At 62.7% G+C, this 17,177-nt stretch overlaps 4 protein-coding genes across 11 annotated transcripts in view; 2 read left to right on the plus strand and 2 right to left on the minus strand.

Moving 5' to 3' along the window:
- Positions 1-3,235, plus strand: part of IKZF3 (IKAROS family zinc finger 3) — a 23,367-nt gene extending 20,132 nt beyond the window's left edge. For all 8 annotated transcript variants that reach the window (XM_048926822.1, XM_048926820.1, XM_048926817.1 and 5 more), the window contains one exon: positions 931-3,235. In XM_048926822.1, coding sequence (XP_048782779.1) covers positions 931-1,604 — 674 coding nt within the window. In that variant the 3' untranslated portion in view covers positions 1,605-3,235. The remainder of the gene's footprint in view (positions 1-930) is intronic.
- Positions 3,236-5,895: 2,660 nt separating this feature from the next.
- LOC125684634 (retinol dehydrogenase 8-like) lies at positions 5,896-8,363 on the minus strand. Its single transcript, XM_048926907.1, is given in 7 exon segments — positions 5,896-6,135; positions 7,015-7,179; positions 7,181-7,199; positions 7,271-7,364; positions 7,434-7,610; positions 8,017-8,193; positions 8,267-8,363. Coding segments are annotated over 7 exon segments (969 nt in total).
- A 276-nt stretch (positions 8,364-8,639) lies between these two features.
- Positions 8,640-14,055, minus strand: GRB7 (growth factor receptor bound protein 7). Its single transcript, XM_048926736.1, is given in 26 exon segments — positions 8,640-9,158; positions 9,160-9,255; positions 9,334-9,365; positions 9,368-9,391; positions 9,394-9,426; positions 9,647-9,689; positions 9,691-9,751; positions 9,853-9,895; positions 9,978-10,095; positions 10,179-10,259; positions 10,461-10,534; positions 10,537-10,558; positions 10,680-10,790; positions 10,866-10,885; positions 10,888-11,002; positions 11,157-11,230; positions 11,307-11,432; positions 11,494-11,539; positions 11,541-11,654; positions 11,735-11,775; positions 11,778-11,831; positions 11,834-11,877; positions 11,958-11,971; positions 11,973-12,015; positions 12,017-12,101; positions 14,009-14,055. Coding segments are annotated over 26 exon segments (1,611 nt in total). The 5' UTR covers position 14,055; the 3' UTR covers positions 8,640-9,107.
- A 292-nt stretch (positions 14,056-14,347) lies between these two features.
- On the plus strand, positions 14,348-16,125 carry MIEN1 (migration and invasion enhancer 1). The gene is made up of 4 exons (XM_048926733.1): positions 14,348-15,149; positions 15,336-15,433; positions 15,833-15,909; positions 16,011-16,125. Exons 1-4 carry the CDS (start codon positions 14,464-14,466, stop codon positions 16,092-16,094), a joined length of 945 nt encoding a protein of 314 aa, XP_048782690.1. The 5' UTR covers positions 14,348-14,463; the 3' UTR covers positions 16,095-16,125.
- The last annotated feature ends 1,052 nt before the right edge of the window (positions 16,126-17,177 follow it).

Consider the following 17,177-nt stretch of genomic DNA (forward strand, 5'->3'; position numbering starts at 1 on the left):
AGCACTTGGTCCTTTTTATTTCTTTGTTGCTGTTGAGTGAATGATTCAGTTTCACGTAACCGCAGAATTCGGTTAGTTATTTCTAGATACTCATCAAAAAGTGACTCGAGCTCCTCTGGCTGCAGTTTTCTCCCCTCCTTGCACCTGGTGCACAGGCTCTGTTGTGCTGCCCACGCGGCCCATGGCCCCTCCTGGAGCCACACTCGAATCCCCTCCATCTGCCAACCCAAGAGCTCCCAAAGCTCCGTCGCACCCAGGCAGGGACACACCATGCTCCTCTTTGCTGGGCTCTACAGATCCGTGCTGTGTACACATAGGCAGATAACTGCTGGATGCCTGGAAACCTCTGCTGAGGTCAAAGGCAGCGGGGCAGGCGGTGATTGTCAGGAGGTAACGGAGGAGATGGGTTTAATTGTCTTAACAGCACGTCGATGCCTAACAGCGTGTAAGGAATGACTGTTGGGTGGTGTGGGGCTGCACTCAACCTCTGCTGGTGTTGGTATGAGAAAGGGGACAGGGCCAGAATGGAGGGTTGAGGTCTTGGTACAAAACGTGGAGTGTTTGGGTTCTTTATTGGTTGGCTCTTCTACGACAATTTTTATCAATGATGTTGACTTCTTCTAGGAAAAAAAATGATGGGAATTAACGCATGGAAGATTTTCTTGGGGATATTCTCTCCCTTAGATCCCAGAACAGCCTGGCAGCAATGGTGCCCATCTGCCCCATATCTCCACCACCTCCCCCGGTAGAGTTTTCTTCCCAAGCCCGCTCTTCAAAAGGCCAGCAGGAACCCGTGCTCGATGTTCCCCATTTCTGCAGCAGATTTGTCATTCCCCTTTGCTTCCCAGAGCCTGCAGCCCTCTGGAGCAGCATCACAGATCTTCCATACCGCTCCCACCCCCCTCTAACGTGACACCTCCTCTCCCACAGGTGAGAAGCGGCACAGCTTTGACGTCAATTACAACTCATCCTTCGCCTACGAGAAGGAAGGCGACATCGTGCAGGGCCGCATGATGGACCAGGCCATCAACAACGCCATCTCCTTCCTGGGGGCCGAAGCCCTGCGCCCTTTGGTGCAGACCCCCCCAGCTCCCACCCCTGAGATGGTCCCGGTCATCAGCACGCTGTACCCCATCGCTCTGCCCCGTGCCGACGTCCCCAACGGCAGCGACGACAAGAGCCACGTCCCGCTGCGGGAGCGCGCCTTGTCCCCCAACAACAGCGGCCACGACTCCACGGACACGGACAGCAACCACGAGGAGCGGCCCAACCCCCCCTTCCCGCAGGGTCCGGTGCTCCCCGTGCCCCGCAACGGCCTGCCGGCCCTGAAGGATTTCCCCCGGCCCTACGACATCATCAAACCGCCGGCCGTGTGCCCGCGCGACGCCTTCAAGGTCATCAACAAGGACGGGGAGGCCATCGGCGCCTACCGCTGCGACCACTGCCGGGTGCTGTTCTTGGATTACGTGATGTTCACCATCCACATGGGCTGCCACGGCTTCCGCGACCCCTTCGAGTGCAACGTCTGCGGGTACCGCAGCCACGACCGCTACGAGTTCTCCTCGCACATCGCGCGCGGGGAGCATCGCGTGCTGCTCAAATGAACGGCCTCGGCACGAGGGAACCCGCCTGGCTTCACAGAGCTCAAACCAACACCACCTCCTGCGTTTTCCTACGCCGGTTTTGAGTGCCAGAAGGCGACGACGCCTTTTATGTTTTCTATTATTTTTTTAACAAGATTATTCAGTGTTTTGTAGCATCCGTGCCCAGCTGCCGTGCCGATGCGGTGCGATGCGTACCACAGGCACAGGCTGGCTTTTGTATGAACTTGATGGAAATTAAGAGCCTTTTAAGGCGCTTTTTATTTTTCTAACGTGCATTTGTTTTCATGGTGTATGCTTTAACGGCGTGAAAGGCTTTCGTTCCCCACTGCCAGCTGCTCTGCTTGGTCAGATGTATAGGAAGAACTCGTTCTCATCACCAAAACACAGAAAACTTCGTCTGGGAGGGATTATTCATTCATTTTTAGAGGTTTTCCCCAAGTCTGATGCACACACGGTCCCGTCCCATCCCCCTCATTTCTCACCACTCTTTGAAGCCTCTCCCCACGTGCACCTCACCCGGAGCAAAAGGAGCAGCAAAACCCAGTTGTGGGGCTGGGGTTTGTCAGCAATGCAGATACCCGCTTGGCTCTCCACGTGCCAGCTGGGGGAAATCCCCATTTCTGTGGATGGGAAGCCCTGATGCACGCCACGAAGGAGGACAAAGCTGCACTGGAGCTCACGGCCACATCATGCCCTCTGTTTCCCCGTGGCCACCAAACACAGAGCCACCCATCCCACAGCGGTCCTGGCAGATCTCAGCACACGTGTGTGGGGCGTGCAGCTCCGTCCACTCGGACGTGGGGATCTCCCTGGGGCTGAAAGGCGCCGCTTTGCAACGCGGGCATCGATGATGACTTTGAAGCCGGTTTGTGAGATGGTTCTTTTCATCTGATCGCTGCTCTGCAGCTGTCTATTAGTCACGGTGTGGGAGATTGGTGTGATAACGGTTCTGCTGAGCGCGGTTATTCCTGGCAAAGCGTTTCTGTAGGAGCAGGATGTGTTCCTGTGGACTTTTCACGTCCCCTACGCTGCTCCATGCCAACACCGCTGTGGTCTTTGGCAGTGTGATAGCTGTGGTGGCCCCTCTGCAAAGGGGGGGGGTCGGGGTGCAGAGCTCCAGATGGAGCGTGAAGGGTCAGAAATGCCCAATTTCATTCTGCCTTTGCCCTTGCTCTGTTCCCTTGGGTGCCGCCTCCCTGAAGCTCAAGGTGCAAAGTGGAAATTATTCATTTTTTCCCCACTAATCACGGAATCGTTACGGCTGGAAAAGACCTCGAAGATCATTGAGTCCAACCAAGGCCACGTCCCAGGAAGGACGGATCGATCAGCTGCTCTGCAGAGTGCTGCAGGAGTGTGAGATCCTGCTTATCCACGGGGGTGAGGAAGGAGAACTGGTTTTGAAGCCTTGTGCTTGGGAAGGCTCAGAGCAGTCCCTGTTTTGGCCAGTTCTCTGCTCAGCACCCGTTCCCTCACGCTGCTCCATGGGGACACAGCGGTTCCATGCACACCAGTCAGCAAAAAGCATCTCTCCACTTTTCACGGGGAGCAGCACGGATTGCGGAGCATGTATCACACTGCTTTCCTTCTCACATCACCACTGAATCCAGGAAAACACCTCAGTTGCCCTTTGTTCCCCCAGCGCTGTGGGTTCTGTGGGGCTCAGGAGGAGCCCAAAGGCGCCGTTTCCCACTGTGGCACCGTCGTGTTTTCGTGCTCTCGGCACAAGGCGCTCGTTTCGGTTCAGCCCGCGCTGTCTGGCGTTAATGAGTGGTTGCTCGTTGCTGTTGAACAATGACATATTGTGGAACTTCGACCCAGTCATCTATTAAAAATAATGTGTATTTCCACGTGTGCCATTTCTCTGCCGTGTCCGGGAAAACTGCAGAAAGCGTGGCACTGACCCAGGCTGAGCAGAGTGTGGGCAGCTGGGGTCGCTTCGCCTTGATGTCCCACAGCCCTGGGGGTGTCTCTACCTCGGCTCCTCCCTACAGAAGTGCTGCTTTGATGCATCAAAGCCCCCCTGCCCACACCCAAAGGCCCTTAGAAGCCCTAGATTCAGTTGGTGTTATGACAGAGATCCCTATCGCCCGCTGTGCTGCAGTGGTGACAGAGCACAGGGGAACTCGTTTCCCCCGCTGTGTTGAAACTCACTCTGTGGTGCATGAAATGTCCCCTCCGGCTGTGGGGCTGCGTCCAGGAGGTGAGTGGGGCCGCAGCACCTCATCCTGTGGGTCTCAGCTCTCCAGTGTCTCCCCGGCACCTGCTGTGACCTGCTCCCCAAAGCCATGGGGAAATGGGGTTTGAGCCCAGCTCTGTGTTGTCTCTGGGGCGAAGCCACGTGCGCAGTGCCATGGTGGGGGCAGTGGGTACACGACCTGCCCCGTGCCCCCATTGCTGCCAGCAGGGTTATATCTGGCCCCACATTTGCATTGCGGCGAGCCGACGCACCTGGGCCACCAGTGCAGCCCTCGGGGGAGTGAGGGCACCGGGGGATGGAGGGGCTGGCAATTGTCACACGTGGGGACAGGAAAGTCCCGGCAGGCGCTTGTTTATAGCAGAGCTGTTCCCCCTGGGGCACAGCCTGCACCCGGGGAGCTCAGGCAGGATGAGGAAGATGCTCCTTAGCTGTGACTTTGTCTCCCCAGTGGTGCACCCCACGGCATCTCCCCATCTCCCCTTCCTGCTGCTTGGTTCCCCCTTCCTACAGCAGCTGGAGGAGAAGCCAACAGACCTCCCCAGCTCCACAGCATCGGGGCTGATCCACCCCCCCCCCCCTGCCCTGAGGAGCAGGCTGGGGGCATCGTGGGGGTCCTGCCCTCCCCCTGCCCCATTCCTCACGGTTACGGCTCTGTGCTGGGGGCCCCCCCTTGCTGTTCCCTGGGGCTGGTTGCAGCCCCCCCCGTCTCTGCCCCCTGGAGCGGAGAAAGTTAGTCAAATCTTCAGAAACCGCAGCGGGGGGGGGGGGGGGCTGTGTCTGTATCTCAGGCTTTGATGTCACCCCTGCACGTCCCACAGGTGCTGCTCAGTTGCCATAGCCACGGGGGGGGGGGGGGGGGGGGGGGGGCATTGTCCCCACGGCCGCTTTGTCATTAACTTGTGCAAGACGGGAGGGGAATCGTGCAAAAATATTTCCTTCTCCATCCTGTCCCCAAAGCACCCAGAGCCAATGGGGGTGGGGAGGCGACGCGTGTGGCACCAGCAAGGGCAAGGTGCTGGGGCATGGAGCACAGTGTTGGTGCATGGGGTGCAGTGCTGGGAGCGTGGGGCGCGCTGTTGGGGCACGGTGTTGGTGCTGCAGCTGCCACCAGCTTCTCGTGCATGGGGTGAGGGTCCTGCAGCCAGGCTGGAGGGCTTCACTGTGGGCCCTGCAGCGGTGCCAGCTGTGCATCCCTGCAGCAGGAAATGCAGTGGGAGCCAGGAAGGTTTCTGAGAAGTGGTGCTGACCTGTGCCGGGCCTCCCTGTGGTTTCCCCCCCCCGTCACCTCCTGGCACAGTCACGCCGCATGCTCATGCACCAGTGCACAGCTCAGGAGGGGCAGCTCCTCCTGCTCCCCCCCACCAGCACCCCTCGGGGAGCCCCTGGGTGATGTGGGGTGCTGGGATCCCCTGGCACATCAAGCAGCCCCTACTCCTGCTGCTTGGTTTGTGTCTGTCCTACACCCACTGCACCCAGCACTCATCCTGCCATGCACTTCGTGTTCAGACTTCACCATGCAATCCCCACTAACCCCTGCACCGTGCACCCACCCTGCATCCATGTTCACCCTGTGCACCCAGCTCCCATCTCTACACCAAAGCTCCTGCACCAGTGCTGCAGCTGATCCAGCAGTGTCCTGTTGCCCCTCCGTGCTGCCCTGATGTTGCAGGGCTCCAAATGGAGCTGGGGGGGCACTCATTACTGACCAACTCGGTGTATTTCCAGCTGGATGCAATGCTGACGCGCTGCATTGCTGCTAACACGGTGCATCGCTAACCTGGTGCGTTTCCAGCCCCGCATCAGAGGCTCGGAGAAGGATGCTGGGGGGCCGTGGCACTGTGTGCCCACAGATGGAGGAGCCGGGGGGTGCAGCTGAAGCCCTTCCCAGCCCTGTCACGGCCGCTGCGCTCTCGGAGGAAGCCGCTGCTCTCTTTCACCCGGCGCTGTTAAAAATACCGCTCCCGATTTTAATACCGCTGCTATTTCAGGTGCTGCTTCGGGCTGGGAGCAGGAAGTGAAACCACACGGCTCCCGACCCTGCTTGCCCCTCGCAGCCCCCTGCGCCACCCCTGGCCGAATCCAGGGTAACCGGGTCTATTTGAAGCCCAGCAGCCGGGCGCCCGCCTTCACCTTCTGGGCCTTCCAGCGCAGCAGGCGGATGGCGCGCAGCCCGAGCCGCAGCACGGCGCTGTATTTGAACACCAGTTTGTAGAAGGCCTCGGTCATGAGTGCACCGCTGGGGTCGGCGTGCTTCAGCGCTGCCATCGGTGTGTACGCTGCGTTCGTTTGGTGCCGGAAGGGCGGCCGGGCCGCCTCGATCACCCGCAGCGTGTGCTGCACATGAGGACGGCACGGTCGCCTTCCCATCCCTGCCTCCAGCCCCTCGTGTTCATCACCTCGTGTCCATCCCTTCATCTCCATCCCATCATCTCCATCCCATCATTCCCATCCTCTCATCTCCATCCCTTCATCTCCATCCCTTCATCTCCATCCCCTCATCTCCATCCCATCATCCCCATCCTCTCATCTCCATCCCCTCATCTCCCTCCCCTCATCCCCATCCCCTCATCTCCATCCCCTCATCTCCCTCCCCTCATCTCCATCCCCTCATCCCCATCCCATCATCCCCATCCCCTCATCTCCATCCTTTCATCCCCATCCCTTCATCTCCATCCCCTCATCTCCATCCCCATCCTCACTTCCGTACCGCTCACATTCTCATCCCCATTTTATTCCCACCCTCATCATCTCCATCCTATCCCCATTCCCACCAAGTTTCCACCAACATTCCACCTCCACCACATCCCCATTCCCATCCAACTCCCATCCACATCTCTACACCATTTCCCCATCCTCATCCCCATCATTTGCAGCCCCACCCTATGGCCATTGCATTCCCACCCAAATTTCCATCACCATCCCATCACTATCCCATAATCATTTCCTTCCCATCTCCACCTCCATGCTCACCTTATTCCTTTCCCATTCCCACACAAATTTCCATTGCAATTCCCATTCCAACCCCATCCCCATCCATCCTCACCACATCCCCATCCCAACCCATCCCCATCCCCATCCCACTTTGGGGGATTTTAAGGAGCAGGAGGAAGGAGTCAACGCAGGAGATGCCAGCACCGCCCAATTGCTACTCCTCATTAGTGCTAATTGAGCTCTCTTGTATCCTCCCATCCCACCCTGCAGCTCCGCCATCACCTCTGCAATGTCCTCAGGGCTCTGCCCCAGGCTGGCGAAGACATCCCTGGAGTTCCGCAGGTAGAGGTCGGTGAAGATGGCAGCAGTCTCAGGGTCGGTCTGGGAGTAGTCGGCGCGCTCGGCCTCCTCGTACACCTTGGCCTCGAACTCAGTGGTCACCGGCCCCCGGCTCCACCAGGCTGATGCTGCAGGGTGGGATTCTGAGGATGATGGTGGCTGAGACCCCCCCCACACACCACCCAGCCCCCCCACTCACGCCACGTTGAAGCGCAGTGCCTGCACCACCAGGCTCTCACAGAAGCCCTCCACGGCGAATTTGGAGGCGGCGTAGACGTCGTTGAAGACGATGCCTGGGCGAGGAGTGGCAGTTGGGGGTGTGCAGGATGGGGAGCCCCCCAGCGCCCCGTCCCCCCCCATACCCTGCAGCCCCATCACGCTGCTGATGACCACGATGTGGCCGCTGCGGCGACGCTTCATGTCTGGCAAAACCTCCTTCACCAGGCGCACCAGCCCAAAGAAGTTGGTGTCCATCAGCCCCTGCATGGCCGCCAGGCTCTGGCACTCCAGTGGCCCAATCATCCCCACGCCCGGCGTTGCTGACTGTGGGGTGCAAGGCAGGTAAGGGCAAGCTGGGGTCCCTGGCACCCTTGGAATGGGGGTTCCCCAACATGGGACCTTGGCACAGAGGTGTGGGACGGAGGCTCCCCAGGAAATGGGGGTCTTTGGCACAAAGGACTGCGGTGTGCCTAGCGTGGAGGGTCCCCCAGTGCATGGGGCACTGCTGGCCCAGGGCTCCCAGTCCCCCGTGCCACATGGGAGGAGGGTCATCAGCAATGGAATGTCCCCAACGTGTGCAGTAAGTAACCCACATGCAGAATGCTCCCTGGTGCAGGGGGGTGACCCCAGCGCGGCACGTCCCTGGTGCAGGATGTCCCCAGTGTGGGGTGTCCCTGGTGCATGGAGCAGCCTGGGCTCCATGTGTGGGGAGCTGTAGGGCCACACAGAGACGTGGCTCACCCAGGACATCGACGCGGCGCCCAGGGATGCTGTCAAGACAGGCGCGGATGGACGCCTCGTCACACACATCCAACTGCTTCACCTCCAGCGTCCGGCCCAGCGCTGACCCCGCCGCCTCCACCAGCGCTCCGCTGCGGGCCATGTTCCTCACCGTAGCGATGACTGAGGGGGGCACAGGAGGGATCAGCCCCCGTCCTCCCTCTCTGCACCACTGGCACCCCCCTGCTCTGCTCACCTCGGAAGCGGCGCTGCTTGTCCCGTGCCAGGCGCACCGCCAGCGCCAACCCGATGCCGGATGAGCAGCCGGTGATCAGCACGGTGCGGGGAGCCATGGCCACGGCCTCACCACCCACGCCGTGGCTTTAATAGCTGCTGGCCCCCAAATCCCAGCCCTAATCCCCCCACCCGCTAATCCTCCCCGGCTCTGGGATTTGCGGGGGCCTCGTGGCTGAGCTGCACGTGGTGCACAGAGGGGCCTTTGTGTGGCACCGGGGGGGCACTGTGGGGGACGTGGTGGTGCGGGGGAGCTGCTGCCATGCGACGGGGTTGACCCCCACAGCCCCCCTGACAGGGATGAGGATGGCGTTGGAAAGGGGAGAAACAGGAGCTCTGAAAAAATAACGTTTATTCTCATTTTGTATAAAACACATCACAGTTCGACTGGCCTTGGGGGGGCATGGGGAGGTGTGGTGGGGACCCCAAGCCCCGCATCCTCATGATGGGGAGGGGAGCATCTCCACGAGCCCCCTGGAGATGGGGGTGAGGGGTCTGCAGCCATGACCCCGTGTGAATGGAGGGGCTGGAGCTGGGGGGGGGACAAAGTGCAAGAGTGTTGAGGGGCCACAGCAGCGGGTGTGGGGTGAGCCCCCCTCGTCCCTGCGCTCACTGCTGCGAGCGGTGCCTTTGTGTGCCGGCAGGGCTGTGCTGTGCCGTGTTGGCTGTGTCGAGCTGTGCCAGTGCTGCAGCACGGCGCTGAGCTGTGCCAACCTATGCCAGCAGTGCCGTGCCAAGCTGTGCCAATTTCTGCCGGGCGATGCCATGTTGAGCTGTGCCAAGCCGTGCCGGCAGCGCCAGGCTCATAGGGCCACACAGGTGCAGTAGTGCCGCAGCTTGCAGGGCAGGATGCCCACGGTTGATCTGGTGGAACTCCACGAGCTGGATGAGGTCAGCAAAGCGGGTCTGTCCGTCGTCCATGGTGAAGTAGAGCCGTCCCTCCTCCTCGCTCTGCCAGGCAGGTGAGCATCAGGCCTGGCTGTCCTCCCCCCAGCCCCCGCATACCCTCCCCGCAGCCATGGCACTCACCGGCAGGATGAGATAGTGCTTGACTTTCTGCAGTGGCACAGGGACAGCACGAAGCCTTGGGGTTGCGCTGGCTCTCCCGCACCAGGAACACCCTGCGAGCCCCAGAGCAGAGTCACCCCCAAAGCCCCCGAGGGGCCAAGTGTGACCCCTATGTCCCCCTCCACCTTGCCATCCTATCCCCCCCACACCTTGCCCTCCAGGACCTCCCTATACCCCCTGTGAGCCCTTTATGAACTGTGGGACCCCATGACCCCCAGCGGCCGTGTGCACCCAAGGAGCCCCTGATCCCCTCTACAACCCCCCTGTTCCATACCCATCACCAGCCCCTGGCGGCCGATGAGCTGCTGGGTGTCCTCCCCGTGAGATGCGCCCATGGAACCACGGCTGGGTGCGATGAATGGCTGCAGGGAGAGGAGAGGGTCACCAGGAGGAGACCCCCACCCCTCCAGGCAGGAACCCCTGAGCTGGGGGTCTCCATGCTCCTGCCTACAGGTGTTGCTCACCAGCACTGAGCGGGAGCTCTGGCAGGCAGCAGGCAGGCTGTACCGGTGTGTCGTCTTCTCTGGCCGTGCAAAGCAAAGCAAGCAGCAGAGTGAGCACACGCTGAGGGGGGGTCCCGCTCCCAGCCTGTGCCCCCCACTCACCCCTCCAGGCCTGCGCCTCCTCCAGCACTGCTGTCAGCACCTCGCTGGGGTTCTCAATCACCCGCCCTGTGCACCCTGAGAAGTCCATGGCCACCAGCGCGCTGTCTGACACACTCTGCTGTGGGGACAGTGACAGCGAGCTGGGGGGCGGGGGGCACCCCGTGGATCAGAGCTGCGCCTGGAAGGGTGGGGGGCACTCACCAGTGGCGTGGGGGTGATCCAGGGGTGCTGGCTCAGGCGTGCCTGTGCTTGCTGGTAGTTGCGATAGAGCTGCATGCCGTACTGGGGGGCCCCAGGGGGGCATGGCGGTGTGAGTCTCCCTCAGTGCCTCCCCAGTGCCTCCCAGTGCACTTCAGCATCCCCCAGTCTCACCCACTGCCCTCCCAGCACCCCACCAGCACCCCTCTAACATCCCTCAGCACCCCACCAGCATCGCTCTGGTAACCCCCCACTGCCCCCCAGCGCCCTCCAGCTGGGGCTCACCTTGAAGAGGCGGAATGCTGCTATCCAACAGGTCCGACTCTGCTCATCCTCACTGCAGAGCAGCTTCAGGCCTTCACCCCACTGCGCACCTTGTAGGGCTGTGGGGCGAAGCCAGATTGATCCATCGCAAAGCAGTCCCCCAAAGCCCCAAGTCCCTGTCACCCCTCAGTGAGCAAAGACCCTGCGCAGAGCTGGGTAGGGTGCCCAGAAGGGGCGCACCTTGATGCAGAACCCAAATTCAGTGGGTGTCCCGTAGTGCTTCTTGCCCTGTGTCACGTAGTAGATGTGGACTCGGTGAGGTCGGCGAAGTACCTGCAGGTGCCGGGGGTCCTGGGGCCGGGAGGGGGCATCAGGGGCTGCTCCCACTAGCCTCTGGGCTCGGGGTGCCCTTGACTTGCACCTCACCTTGGACGTGCCCTTAGTGAGTAGTAGAGCCCGGAGCGGCGCAGGGAGAAGTAGAAACGCTTCCAGACCTTGCGACTGGCCTCACGCAGCTGCAGGAAGCCCTGCACCTCGGGGCAGCTCCCGGAGTTCAGGAAGTTCTGGGGGGCAGACAGGGGCTGAGGGGCGGCCAGGCACAGCAGGGCCTCATGGCACGGATCGGTCCCCATGGCACAGTTGGGTCCCAGCGTCACGTTTGGGTCCCCATGGCATTGTTGAGTCCTCACGGAGCCTCCGAGCCCAGCGCCATCATACCTGGATGAGCTCCGAGTGCGCCATGCTCTTATTTGCCTCCAGACAACTGGACACCATCACCTCGGGGAAGAGGACTGCTGGGGGGAACAGGTGGGTCAGGGGACGCCTGCGGCTCTCTGTGGGGAGACGGGGCCCTGTAGTGTGGCTCACGTACCGCGTTGCTCTTGAAGAGCTCATACTTGGCGAAGTTCTTGCGGAAGACGAAGCGGCTGTCAGCACCAAGGGGCCACATGCTCTGCACCTCCACCACCGACTCGTGGTCCTCCAGGCAGCGCTCTGTGGGGACAGGAGCTCAGCAGAGGGCCGTCACCGTGCCACGCCATGCCGTGCCGTGCACTCACCAGTGCCAGGTGCTGGTGCAGCTCCACCAGGGCCCAGCTGTGGGTCGTGCAGCGCGTGCGTCCTCTGCACCAGCATCTCGCAGAGCTGCCGTGCTGTCGTGCCTGCTGACACCTCCAGTGAGCGGCACGGACCCGTCCTCGCTGAACACCTCACCAGCTGTGAGACCGCGGTGGGTCAGGGTCCCGTTATCCTGCAGGAGTTCCCAGGAGCCCCCAGACCCTCCGCCGGGCACTCACATGACAGGCGCCTTCACGGGGGGGTCCCTGCCCGCCGGGGGGCTGCTGAGGATTGGCGAATTGGAAGGGCTGCAGAGCTCAGGGAAGGGGTTGGGATGTTGGGCAGTGATGAGGCACGCGGCTCCTCCTCTGACAGCGGCCGGCTGTGGGGCAGAGATGGGCTGAGCCCCCCTGTCTGCCCCCCAGCCCACCCACAGCACAGGGCTGAGCCCCTCGCACCCACCTGGTGCTGTGGATTGAAGAGGGGCTGCGAGCGACGCAGGTCGGTGGCAGGCGGCGCCGCCCACATCCCCCTCCTGCTCCACGCTGCCCACCTCGGGGGGGTCCCGGACACAGCTCTGCTGGGCCCCCCCGTCCATGGCATCATCTGAAGGGCAGAGAATGGGGGCTGCAGCTGGATCCCACCCAGCAGCATCCCAGTGGGTTTCACTGGTGCTGAGTGCTGTGAGTCAGTGTGGGGGTGACTCAGCACTGCTCCACCTGCCCCCTCGGCAGCCCTGGCTCCTGCCCACCCCCAGGGGGCTGCGTGCTGCCGGTGCCGCCGTCCTCAGCCCAAAGATTCGGCACTGCAGTGAAGAGCGCAGCTCCATATGAGACAATGGAGAATCTCCCACGCCTCCATTTCCCATGCAGGAAGCGCTCCAGTGCTCCAGCATCACCAGTGGGAGACTGGTGGTGCCAAGGCGGTGGGTGAGAGGGCTGCACTGAGCCAAACTGGGGCAAACTGGGCTGAAACCAGCCAAGCGGGCTGAACCGGGCTGGGCTGAAGTGGGCCGAGCTGGGCTGCGCCGTGTTGTGCCGGGATGAACCGTGCCGTGTTGTGCCGGGATGAGCCGAGCCGCGAGCGCCGCGCCGGCACAACCGTCATCACGGCGCGGTACGGCCCAGCCCAGCCACCTCCTCGGGTCCGGCCAAACCAGTTCTGGAGGCCGCTCCCAGCTCCACCTCACCGTGCTGGCATCCGTGCCGCGCCGGGGCCGGGGGCGAGGAGACGGAGACCGCCGTGGGAACGGCCCCCCGCCGCGCCGTGCCGCCCTCGCCCATGGCTCTGCGCCTGCTGCCAGCACCCACACATGCAGGGGACACGGGGACACGGCGGTGCTCCAGGGGACCCCGCGTGGCTCTGCCTGGCACGGCTCGGTGTGGATGGGCACGGCCTGGCATGGCGCGGCACACGCTGCCCAGGACAAGCAGAAGCAAGCAAAGCCCGGCGCAGCGGTGCGGCCGCCTGGCACGCGGCACACGTAACACACGCGTGTGTGGCACCGTGCCGTGCTGGTGGCACTCGGGGTTAATCATTCACCCGTGGCCTCTCCAGCCCCACTTCCCGATGGCGATGTTGTGAGATCCAAGTCCACGGCTGGGTGGGCACCGGGGCCCTGCCTGCGTGGTGCCACAGCGCCGTGGCACTGAGATGCGCGGGGCCACCACCATCCCCATCCCCGTCCCATCCACATCATTATCCCAGCCTCAGCCCCGTCCCACTGCTCTCTCCCCTTATCCCAAAGCCCTGCCAGCTCTGGGTGCTGTGGGCTTGGTGTCCCTGCCTAGTTCTTAAAGTGGAGACACAAAGGGGATAACAGAGGTGTTGGGGGTGGGTGGGGTGTGGATGGGGACCTCACAGAGCCCCACCTCCACCAGCCCCTCACCATGGCCTCAGGTTACCCCGACCCAGTGGCTGTGGCAGGGTGGTGACAGCAAGGGGGGACATGGGGGTCTGGGGTCTGGGACAAAGGGAGGGCCTTGGGGCTATGGGGTGGGGGAAGCAGGGCCACCAGGGTTAAGGGACACAGGGCTGTGGGGCTGGGAGATGGGGGTCACCGCACTTTGTCCCATAGGGCCAACACAGTCAAGGATTGGTTCCAATGGCCACTACAGTTATGGGACAACATACCTGGGGCCATTGGTTTTAAGGGATGGGGTCTGAGGTCCATCAGGGTTAAAGAGATGGGATCCCAGGGCCGCCAGGAGGAAAGGGTGGGATCCCAAGGCCACCAGCGCTATAGGGCACGGTTTCCAGGGCCACCAGAGTTATGGAATGAGGTTAGAGGGTCACCAAGGCTACAGGGACGGGGTCCCATGGGCTGCAGGTAAGGGCTGGCTGGGTGCCGGTGCCGTAGAACTGGGATTCCTGTAACTACGGGGCGTTGGCAGCAAAGGAGGAAGAAGAGGAGCCGGGAGGAAGACGAGGGGAAAAGGGCCGGGATGGGGGAGATGGGAGCAGCGCCTGGCAACCCCCCAGCACAGGGACCCCCACCCCAACCCCGCTCCTACCTGCAGCTCTCGCCGCTTCCTGCCGCCCTCCCGCCGGACCGGGCATTCCTGTTTTTCCCCGGCTTTATCTACCTGCGCCAGCGCCCGCCCCCGCCTGACATCACAGCACCGGGGCGGCCGCGGCCCCACAACGGCCCCGCGATGGGACCAGCCCAGCTTTGGTCCCACAGGGGATGGGGAGTTTCCCACGATGCACTGGGGTGACCCCGAGGCCGGCCAAGATGTGGGGCAGAGGTGGGTGGGATGCAGGATGGGGGGATGCCTTCCCCCACCCGCCTCTGCCCCGCAGGGCGGCCAGCCAAGGTGTGGGGCGGGAGCCTCTCAGTGGGAACCATGTGTGGGGGGCTGGAGTGGGGATGGGGGTCCCCAGTGGCATCTGTGGGGGTCTCCTGGGTGATATGTGAGGCACACATGGCTGGAGATGCATTGAGGGTGCCCGTGGGTCTTCACGGGGGATGTGGGGTCCCCGTGTGGCTCAGGGGTGTCCCTGTGGGTCTGGGGGCCCCCCCCATAGGAGGCACAGGGGATCCCTGTTGGGTGCTGGGGGTCCCAGAAGGTCATTGAGTCTCCAGAGGGGGTCCCCACGGGGTTTCCCTCCACGGAGGATCCCGAGGGTGCCCTGGGGGTCCCGTGAGGGTCCTGTGGGGCTGCGGGCTGTGGGTCACACCGTGGGGGTCCCACGGCAGGGAGGTCAGTGGAGGTCCCACAGGTGCAGTGCAGGCTCTGTGGTTCTGTGCACATCCCCCGTGGGCTTGTGGAGCTCCCGGAGGGTCGCTGTGTCCCCAGGGGGGTTTCTCTGTATCCCCTCGAGGTCCCTCTGTGCCCCACGGGTCTCCGCGTGTCCCCATGAGGTCCCTTTGCGTCCCCACACTCCGCAGGGGGCAGCGGCACGTCCCGGTGCTATACGTCCCTCCCGTCAGCAGAGGGCGGTAACGCGGAGGGAGCGGAGCAGACGAGAGGGCGGTGCAGAGCGGCCGGAAGCTCTGTGTCACGTGGCGGCACCCGGAAGCGGCGGCAGGAGTGCGGCCATGAGCAGCGGCGGCGGCGGCAACGGAGCGGCGGCCGCTGGGACCGAGACCGGTGACGGTTTTGTTTCCAGTTCCGGTTCGGAGCGGCGGGTCCACATCATGGTGGAGTACTGGTGAGGGCCCCGCCACATCGGTGGGGGGCTGAGGGGCCCTGAGGGGCTGCGGCGGCGCTGGAGGGGACGAAGGAGCGCGGGGAGCTCCGGGCGGGATGTGGGGCTGTGGGGCGGGGAGGGGAGAGGAGGGCAGAGGAGGGGAGAGGAGAGGAGGGGCGCAGCTTTTGGGTTCAATCCCACCTGCAGCGAACCCTGCGGCTTCGGGGCCACCTACGAGGAGCTGGCGAGCGCCGTGCGGGAGGAATACCCCGACATCGAGATCGAGTCCCGCCTGGGGGGCACCGGTGAGCTCCGGGGCGGGGGGCTTCGGGGGGGCTTTGGATTTTCCTATGGGAGTACAGGGGCTCCCGGGGGGCTTTGGGTGTTTCCCATGAGGAAAGGTGCGGGTGTCCGTCCGTGTGCGGGTGTCTGTCTGTGTTTCCCCTCCCTGGTGCTGCACTGGGTCTCAGCCCCACCTGCTGGGGGGTGCTGGGACTGAGCCCGTTACAACCTCGCACAGAGGTGGGAGGGGAGTGGAGGGGGGGTTGTACCTCACTCCCTGAGCGCTGGAGGCCGTGGGCTGAGCTCAGCCCCATATCTGTTCCCCCCAGGATCCCTCAGCCCCATCCTGCTGCGGTTTGGGGTGGTGGGGATGGGAGTGAGGGGGGGGGGGGGCACAGCTTATGGCTCCCTCTGTTTACAAGGCGCCTTTGAGATTGAGATTAACGGGCAGCTGGTCTTCTCCAAGCTGGAGAACGGAGGCTTTCCCTACGAGAAGGACGTGAGTACCCGGCCCGGTGCCCCCTGGGCTGTGTGGGGGGTGGGGGCTCAGCGGTGTGGGACAACTGAGAGCCACACATGTGCCCCCCCTCATCCCCACAGCTGATCGAAGCGATCCGCAGAGCCAGGAATGGGGAACCGCTGGAGAAGATCACCAACAGCCGCCCTCCCTGCGTCATCCTGTAGCCCCGCGCCTGGTGGGGGTCTCCTGTCCCCTCAGCACCCCGTGCTTTGCTGCTCCCCGTTAAACTTCCTGCACCCCTGGGGACGTTGGAGGAATGCGGGAGCATAAGGAGGGGAGCTGCCATGGTGCTGCTGTCACTGCTCCAGCTCTGCCCATCTCCTGGGGCCGCGTCCGCACCACACGTGGGCTGTAACCGTGGCACTTACCTGCCTGCTCCCCTCCTGCCCCTCCCTCCAGCAGCAGCACAGAGGGGCTCATCCTCAGCCCCTGGGGGGTTTGGGGCACTCACAGCCCCGCTGCCCCCTGACCTGTGAGGCCAGTGAACGCCCAGCCCAACCTGACCGTCAGAGGGGACACGGCGGCTTCAGAGCTCCCAAAGGTTTATGCAGAGGAACGTAAACTTGAGTGCGGTTCGTTAATGATTACAGCTTCTCTGATCACTGTTTAAACAGGTACGAGGGCAGCAGGGACCGGCTGGCCATGGGAAGCCCTGCTTGGCTCTATCCCCACAGCCCCGGGGTTCGTTTAACGGCCACGAGCTTCTCCTGCTGCCCTGTTCCCAGGCTCCTGGCTCTCACCCTCCCCACGTAATGACTCTGCCCTTTGCCGCAGGGCAGCTGAGCCCAGGGCAGTGTGGCCGAGCCGAGGTGGCCTCCCCCTATTTATTATGTACTGTCTGTAAGCCCCACGATCCAGTGCTGAATAAAGGATGGAGGAAAACACTGCCTCCTCTTCTCCTGCGTCCCTGGAGAGCGTGGTGGGGAGGCGGGCAGTGAAAGCAGGGCTAGGTCAGCTCCCTGCTGCCCTGTTCTTGGCTGCAGCCCAGCAGGATCAGGGCTTTCCCTCAGTGCTGTGGTGGCAGCAGCTGATGGAGGAGACGGGAGCAAAGCACGCAGAGCCAGCAGAGTAGAAAAAAAAAAGAAAAAAATCATATACAATGATCAAATATACATCCAGGTGCGACGCCGTCAGCTTCACAGGAATCCAGCAGGAGCCCAGGCAGCCCAGCATCCACCTGCTCAGTGCAAGTCAGTGTGTCCAGCGCGGCTGGGCGCCGGGGGGGAGGGGGCTGGGGCACAGCGGTG

Source organism: Lagopus muta, chromosome 25 (genome assembly GCF_023343835.1).
Source record: "Lagopus muta isolate bLagMut1 chromosome 25, bLagMut1 primary, whole genome shotgun sequence".
Taxonomy (NCBI): domain Eukaryota; kingdom Metazoa; phylum Chordata; class Aves; order Galliformes; family Phasianidae; genus Lagopus; species Lagopus muta.

Bases quoted from the DNA above. Each gene is read 5' to 3' on its own strand.
- MIEN1 (XM_048926733.1), top strand. From the start codon at position 14,464: ATGTGGGGTCCCCGTGTGGCTCAGGGGTGTCCCTGTGGGTCTGGGGGC. The intron at 15,434-15,832 runs GTGAGCTCCGGG...TCTGTTTACAAG, and splicing joins GTCCCGCCTGGGGGGCACCG to GCGCCTTTGAGATTGAGATT. The intron at 15,910-16,010 runs GTGAGTACCCGG...TCATCCCCACAG, and splicing joins GCTTTCCCTACGAGAAGGAC to CTGATCGAAGCGATCCGCAG.